Consider the following 7,850-nt stretch of genomic DNA (forward strand, 5'->3'; position numbering starts at 1 on the left):
ACACGGGCGGCTCGTGTTAGACCACAGTGGCACCGGGCCTGTGAATATTTCAAGTCCTAGGACTTGAAGTGCTTCAAGTCCGGTTACAAAAAAAGTCACTTTATCTGTTTCTATAGAGGTGCACAAAGACGCGATTTTCGCCGCTTGAAGATAAACATTTTTAAAAATATAGATGTTATATCTACAGTAAGGAATAATAAATTAATATTAATTAATTGTAAAAATTAAAATATAAAAGAGAAAAATAAAAGAAGGAACATGTAGGCTGCAAACAATCCTATAGAAATGTTTAAAAATGTCAGGTAGGAGCGTCCGACATTCCAACAAACGAGCGAATTGTCTGATTTATTTAGAACTTCAGCTAATGCAATGTCAGCAAATAACCTTCAGCATCAGATAATACTGATATTCTGTTGTACTAAATCTCGTTACCATTTTATGTAATATGTATTTATTTAAAAATGGAAACAAAACAATATTTTCGATCTGTAATCTTCGACAATTGAAATATTTACGTTCCTATTTAGGTGATAAAATGCTAATGGACTATTTAAAAGTGTTAAATTCTTGTAGATAACTCAATTGTAAATAAGAGTGAGATTAAAAAAAAATCTGACATGAATATGTAGGTACTTCATTCAAAGAAAGATTGTATGAAAGTGTTCATTTTAAAACTTTGCTTTATCCCCTGGCTCTTACTCTTGAAATAGTCACGTTTATGTCAGTTCAACTTTTTCCGGTGTCATGATCAACGTCAAGGTTCAAGTCAACTGTTCCAGCAGCCATTCCCAATTGTTTTTTGAACTTACTTATGTTGATCTTTTTGTTGACGTTGCCCCACACATTACCCTGAAAAAATATTTTACAAAAATAGTTATTTGTATATCAAGGCCGCGAAATCATTCTTTAACGTACCTACAGAGAAAAATTGTCGCCGAGGCCGCTGGCGGCCGAGTCAGGACAATCTCGAGAATGTTAAAGGATTTTGCGACCAAGGTGTATACAACATTTTTTGATATGATAGGTTTTAAATCTTCTTTTTTATCCATATTTATGACTGAAAAGTTTCTAAAGATTTAATTTTAATTCACCTGCTTCCTCATCTAAACTTCGGTATCTATGAGTTATGTTCTACATTATCGAATAGTTTTTTAATTTTGTTTGTCTTCTCTTTTGTTCCCAATTGTTCCGATTTGTTCCAATTTGTTCTCGTTTTACATGCAATCTTAATGCCAACTGAATTTAGCCGAAAACCAAAAAAAAGTCCGTCTTGAGAGGGGCGAAAGTACAAAACGGGGGAACCAGTGTCTCAGGTTGCTCATCAGATCTGTGTCGGAGTGTATAAGGGGCTGAAAGGGGTGAATGGTTGAGCTGCGAGAAAAGGGGGTGAAGACGTCAGGGATCCGAAGAGGGAGAGGAGGACAGGGGAGTCCAAGAAGTCCGAACCCAGACGCAGAAGAGTGGATTTGCGTGGCCCCGACGAAAGGTTCCAGAAGGACCAAACGCCAGGGAGCGGAGTCACATTCCACGTCCTGATTTCGTCGTCCTCCGTGATCCCTAGGAAGTCCCCGAGGAACGACCCAAAACACCTGAGGCGTCGACAGCCCCGGACAAGGGTGACAGACAAAAATTTTTACTCACGGGAAGTCGGGTGATTTTCGGCCCTTTTCCTTGTTTTTTGTTTTTGTTTTCGCACTCTCAGAAATTGTTTTTTTCTCACGGGATTGAGTTATCGGCTTGCCGGCGACATCGCCTGATCGGGCCGATAACGCTGTTTTTTTCCCTTTTTTTGCGTTACTCATCTCTTGTGTCCTGGTTCGCCGCGCGATTATTTGTACTTTCTCTTTAAACATTTTTCTTTTGCGGCGAAGTCCGAGGGAACGATTCCGCAATTCGTGGACGGCGTAAATAGAGTGGCGCCGAAGACGGACTCGGACTTCGTTTTCCCCTATTTTTTTGGGTAAAAAAGTCAAATCTTCCGGCTAATGATTTGACGGAGCATATTGATTTTTTTAATTTTTTTAGGAAATGGAATATTTTTAAAAATCTGGAGTGGTAACAAATTATCCTAGATTATAAACAAGAATATATTTTTAATCTTACAAATATGAATGCACATTTTTATCACAATGTTTTGTCGTTGTATCTGTAATAAAAACATTACTCGTAATAGATATCTAATGAACTTACAAAACGATACAAACTATTGAACACACTTTCAATGAGAAACGAATTAAAGAGGTTAATATTTCCGAAAGAATGAGCTTCATCTATACAAGACAAATACAACTGATTACTCTTACCATTATCATCTAAAACATTAAAGAGCGAAACAGGAATTATCGCGTGTTTAACGAGCAACGCAGACAACAAAATCCTCGCCGTCCTTCCATTGCCATTCGGAAACGGGTGTATATACAAAAACCGGATGAAAAATCTCGAGGCAACGTCGTACCATTTCGCACTCTCATCCCTCATCTCTTCGTTTACCGTCCTAAACAATTTATCCATCTCTGATTCAATTTCTGTCGGCTGGAGATAAAAATAATCATATCCGGACGGTTTCGCGTCTGTCGTTCTGTAACAACCGGCATTGCAAAACAACCCGTTGCCTATTAATCCATTTACTTTTTTCGCTAAAGTGGGGGTGAATTGATGTTGTAGTCGCTCCACCACGAGACTATCCTGGAAGATGTGGGAAATCGCCGACGACAAATTTCGAGTTTTTTGATAATCGCGATGTTCTAGAGACGTTGTTAACGCAATTTCGGTCTCTTCGAATGTTTGAGTCCCCGTATTTTCACCCCTGTTGCATTCAGTAATGTAGTGACTTCGATAAATGTTCACAAAGCCTGCGACGAAGTCGTCGTTTTCGGGGTCTTTTAAAAATCGCTTAACTCTATCGAATAGAAACGGAATTTGTTCCAGCAAAATTTCGACGGTGACGGCGTAAGACGGCCTCCAGTAGGGGCGGTTTGCGAAAGATTCCATTTTCTTTTATTTAAAAAAAAAAAAAAACGAATTTTAGTGTTTTATCAAGGCGATCTTTATTTAACAGGCCGACACTATGACACTGACCAGAGACAGTGTGCTATGCTATGGAAAGGCCTACCACAGTCTGCCAACATTGCTTCACCAACATTTAGTGAAAAAATTCAAAATTCACTAAACCTGTCATTATATTTGCATTTGTCAAATATCAGTGATCTAATTTTAGGACAGTTCAAAAATGCGTTATTGCATTGTAATATATACATAGTTTAAAACCATCTTAGGGACAGAAAAATAATGGTGGTCATTACTGATAATATTTCAGCTGCTCTGCTGTGTTCTGGGTTATTAAAACTGTTTAATTATAAAGTAACACGAGGTGGACATTTCCAACTTAAATCTAACAATTTTGTTCTCCCCATTGCCTAAATCCCACCCCATTTCTTGTAACTTGCTTCCTAGTCTCATTTCAATATTCGTTTTTAATGCCAAAAGATTTTCCCCAGTGATTGTGTCCTCATTACTAATTTTGTTTATTGCTTCCCAAAATGTAATTTCTTCATAATTGGAAATTATTGGCACCACTTTTGGCACAAGTAGCTTCATTTTGTCCCCATTGATATCTCTTCCCCTAAAATGTTTAGCACAAGCATGGCTGCTTTTGCAAATTCTTCACTCTTCAATTTTTAAAATCCTTTTCCAAATTGGCTTCGTTTCCTGATTTGATGGAAACTTAAATACAAGTACGTAATTTGAAGGCATTTTTAATTCAATTTGACGAATTTGACCAAGGACTTATCACAAGTTATTTTAAATGTCGAATTAGTTTCAAAATTTTTGGAACATCGTAGGTCATGGAATGGCCTACCAGGGAATGTACAACACAGCCAGGGTCCTGGCCTGTAACTAGCGACCAGCTTGTTTTTACACGTGATTTGTTAAAAATACATACCAGTATTACGTTATTTGTTGTAAATATGGAACATCAAACTACAACAAAAACAAACTTAATATAACCTCGAAATAATTGTGGCGTGCTGTCGTGCCGTGCTGTCGTGTCACATTTCACACTCTCTAGGTACTTTAGATTTCCCTAAATCTAACGTTGGCACTTCTTGGTACGAAAAATATTTTTTCAGCAACATTAGAAAAATTTCAGTATTACACACTTATTAAAATGTATATTAATATTAATTAAATACCAATTAAATTAAAATTAATGTATTCAAATCCCATAATCTGGATGTTACTAAACCAAGGAGACTAAAATCCCCCAAATTCATGTTGGTACAATCTGTCAAAAACAAAAGCGTTTTGGCGCTTTCAGTTGAGTATTTCGAACTTTCAAAATACACATTACAAGTGTTAAATTCTTGTAGCCAACTGCCAACTCAATTATAAATAAGAGTAGGATTAAAAAAAAACAATTCTAACATATTTTAGTATTTTATTCAAAGGAAGATTGTATGAAAGTGTTCATTTTAAAACTTTGCTTTATCCCCTGGCTCTTGCTCTTGAAATAGTCACGTTTATGTCAATACAACTTTTTCCGGTGTCATGATCAACGTCAAGCTTCAAGTCAACTGTTCCAGCAGCCATTCCCAATTGATTTTTAAACTTACTTATGCTGATCTTCTTGTTGGCGTTGCCACACACTTTACCCTGAAAAAATATTTCCCAAAAAATTATATTTAATTATTATTCTACAGGGTATCTACATATAAATGATTATCGGGTCAACCCAGCTTTGGAAAAAAATATTATTGTGCCGCCTTTTTGAAACAGATTCCCAATTTTTATTTATTATTAACTGTGACTTTTAACGTTAATGGCATTTCATTCGCGCTTTTCAATCCAGTTTTCGTTCCTTATATTGGTTCTATCATAGTTAATAAACACCAAGAATCTATATTTTTCAATACAAATTGCAAATACGCCCGGTTTTAGAGCTAAACAAAATTTGCAATTTTCATAGCAAGCTAGACCAGACCGAGCGATCCAAAAGTCTTTCTATCAAGTGGAAACGAATGTCGTTGGGCTGCAGCATATTTGGCGCATATTTACCTAAATGAAAATTAAAAATATGTTTTATTGGCCTGTCCGTATCCTTTGATATTTTTAATTTCGCATTTTTTTATTTTATGGTGTAATTATAACAATGGCATGGCTCACTTGATAGAAAGACTTTTGGATCGCTCGGTATAATTTTGCATCTGGGAATAGTTTTATTATATGCCTGGTCGAGAAGTGGCGACGAAATTTTAAAAAATTCTTCTACGTTGACATAACAAAATGAATTCTTTAATCTCCATTTCAATCTGAGGTTGTTATAATTTAAGAAGGAAATAAAGTAGAAAATTTGTGCACCGATTCAGAATTTTCAGTTCAGTAGTTCACATCTACTTACCGGTGGAATTGGACACTTAGATGGCATGTTATACATTTTGGCAAGATTTCCGAGCTGAGGATCATCTAAACCATCCACAACTTCGCAAAAATCAAGCTCCCCATCCATGGGCGGCATTGGTGCTTTTTTTAAAACGTACTTCCCCTGATAAATTTACATTAAATTAAAAAACTCTCGTAATCCAACGCTCATTTCTAACAAACTATAATAGCACACCTTTGCTGTTTTGAAACCTTTTGGGAAGTTCAGACATCCCAACAAGACCAAATTACAATCTTTATCCAATGTGGCATCTCCGTTTTCCACTTTTATGACGCTGTTATCAACGCAGTTTTTAACATGATTAACTTTCAGCGTGTAGCCATTCTAGTAGAAAATGTTTTCAAATATGAATTTAAAATAATTTCAGCACCTTTAATTTTAATAAAACTTACGCATGCGGTCGAAATCCGAATGTACGTGGTTAGCACTAGCACCACAAAAATACTACTACTCTTGTCAAACATTATAGTTGTAATGCAAAAATGCTCGTGTAAGTTAAACTTTATATAAGTATTTAGAGTGACAGTGAATTGTAAAACCAAATAATGGTAATTACCTTGATCATTAACAAAGGGTCATGCTTTGGATCATTTAACCGCGGCCGCAGATGCTTATCTATCAGTCATAATGTAATGTGGATTGTGACTAATTATTTATTCAATATTTAACAAAAAAACTAGCATATCTATAAAAAATTGGTAACCTTCCTGAACAATTCGGGTAAATGCGCGAGTAATGTCTCTATAATTAAATTTTCGTTTGATAATCTTGAATCTAGAGTGTTAACACAAATTAACCCGAAATAAAAGTGGGCAAACATAGTAGGAAAAATAATAATAACAAAAATAATATTCATTAGTCAGAAACAATAGACGATTCTAAAATTTCAAATTAGTAATGTTATAGACATCAGATGACTTTAACTCATCTGAACTTCTTGCTTGGACACCCGGTACACAAAAGTTTAACTGACATTAATTATGAAATCTGCGTAACTGTAACTATAGGTATAATTAAAAAAATTATAATCAATGCGTTCACTAATTTTTTTTTGTTCGACACTCAGAATTTGAGAATTTTTTCCTGTGTGAACGGATTTTGATAAATGTCACAACTTGTCAAAACGAAACGTCAAGCTAATTTTAAAGATTTTAAGCGAATTGAAGCCTTTAAGGGGCTCATCGAACAAAAAAAAAACGTCATATTCAACTCGCTTGTGTGTGAATTGGACTCTTTATGGCACTCGTGGGCCTTTAAAACCCTCGTTTTATATGGTACCTATATTATTTAACGAGTTCGTGTGTAAATTGGGCTCTTTATGGCGTGAGTGGGCTTCGTTTCATCCGCATTTTAAACAGACCCACTCATGCCATAAAGAGCCCAATTTACGCACGAACTCGTTAAATAATATACTATTTTGGTATTGTGCATATAAGTACATAGGTACCTATACACTTGTCTAATTATAATTACCTAATTAAGTTAAGAAACGTTTCATTTCATTTTGCTTAGGTTGGTCCCTTTGGATAAATAAAACGGTATTTTTTATTATATCTATTAATTTATTCATTATATGTTGCATCATTATGTACATATTTTTTATATACATTACATAAATTATATACATATATACAGGGTTATTCTAAATGATTGTAGTCGAAGTAGGCGTGAAAACTGAATGTAAAATTTATGGTTGCCGCTCCACATAAAAACATCATCAAAATGATGTGTTAAATTGGGTGCAAAACAACTCAATATTTTTAAAATTGATTGTAGAACAACTCAATATTTCTGGATTCAATCGTTAATTTAACAAAAATAAATAAAATCCTCATCACCGCACTTTTCACCTAAAAAATGACAGTGACAGCGACACAACTGACAGTTCACATGAAAGCGGCAAAAACGTAATAACATGGGCATGGCCTACTTCGACTACAATCATTTAGAATAACCCTTCTTCGAGGTCTTCGAGGTTGAAGTATACCAGAATCCACAAAAACCTTTCACTTAAAACTTTTATTATTCGTGGAATGTAAATTGCCTGATTAGTGATTATACTTACTGCCAGAGATTTTCGTGAGCCGTCAATGTTTGCTCCTATCTAAAATCTAATTTAAAATATAGAAAAATTAAATTTAGCGGACGTCCTGTTTCCAAATTGAACATCGTGCAAATAAAAACAGTTCCAACTTAATCCGTGTAGCTGACTACCTCAAATGTGAATTACGCTGTGACCACATACATACAAACCTGCTTGAGAACTCCGTAATTAATATTAAAATAATTTGAAAGTGCATCACCTCTAGTAATATTTACAAGACGCTGTCCAGCGAAGTTTTTCTAATGATTGTGATTCCTACTTCATTGTTAAATTTTAAAACTTCAGATTCTGATTGACCTGTATACA

At 35.1% G+C, this 7,850-nt stretch overlaps 1 protein-coding gene and 1 long non-coding RNA gene across 3 annotated transcripts; both read right to left on the reverse strand.

Moving 5' to 3' along the window:
• Window positions 1–834: 834 nt before the first annotated feature.
• LOC138132802 (uncharacterized) lies at window positions 835–4,270 on the reverse strand. 2 transcript variants are annotated; one of them, XR_011160185.1, is made up of 3 exons: window positions 3,944–4,191; window positions 916–2,994; window positions 835–849 (listed from the first exon to the last, which is right to left on the reverse strand). It is a non-coding gene; the product is annotated as an uncharacterized lncRNA (long non-coding RNA). The 2 variants fall into 2 exon arrangements; XR_011160186.1 differs by lacking the exon at window positions 835–849 and having other exon boundaries at window positions 2,074–2,994; window positions 3,944–4,270.
• A 154-nt stretch (window positions 4,271–4,424) lies between these two features.
• LOC138133945 (uncharacterized) lies at window positions 4,425–5,993 on the reverse strand. The gene is made up of 4 exons (XM_069051962.1): window positions 5,833–5,993; window positions 5,615–5,764; window positions 5,399–5,542; window positions 4,425–4,653 (listed from the first exon to the last, which is right to left on the reverse strand). Exons 1-4 carry the CDS (start codon window positions 5,902–5,904, stop codon window positions 4,486–4,488), a joined length of 534 nt encoding a protein of 177 aa, XP_068908063.1. The 5' UTR covers window positions 5,905–5,993; the 3' UTR covers window positions 4,425–4,485.
• Between the last annotated feature and the right edge of the window lie 1,857 nt (window positions 5,994–7,850).

The sequence above is a fragment of the Tenebrio molitor genome, chromosome 6 (assembly GCF_963966145.1).
Source record: "Tenebrio molitor chromosome 6, icTenMoli1.1, whole genome shotgun sequence".
NCBI classification, from domain to species: domain Eukaryota; kingdom Metazoa; phylum Arthropoda; class Insecta; order Coleoptera; family Tenebrionidae; genus Tenebrio; species Tenebrio molitor.

What these genes read in the sequence shown, in the direction of transcription:
- LOC138133945 (XM_069051962.1), bottom strand. Translation starts at nt 5,904, where the DNA reads ATGTTTGACAAGAGTAGTAGTATTTTTGTGGTGCTAGTGCTAACCACG. An exon ending in TTCGGATTTCGACCGCATGC is followed by an intron (nt 5,765 to 5,832) that starts GTAAGTTTTATT and finishes ATTTTCTACTAG; the next exon opens with AATGGCTACACGCTGAAAGT. An exon ending in AAGGTTTCAAAACAGCAAAG is followed by an intron (nt 5,543 to 5,614) that starts GTGTGCTATTAT and finishes TAAATTTATCAG; the next exon opens with GGGAAGTACGTTTTAAAAAA.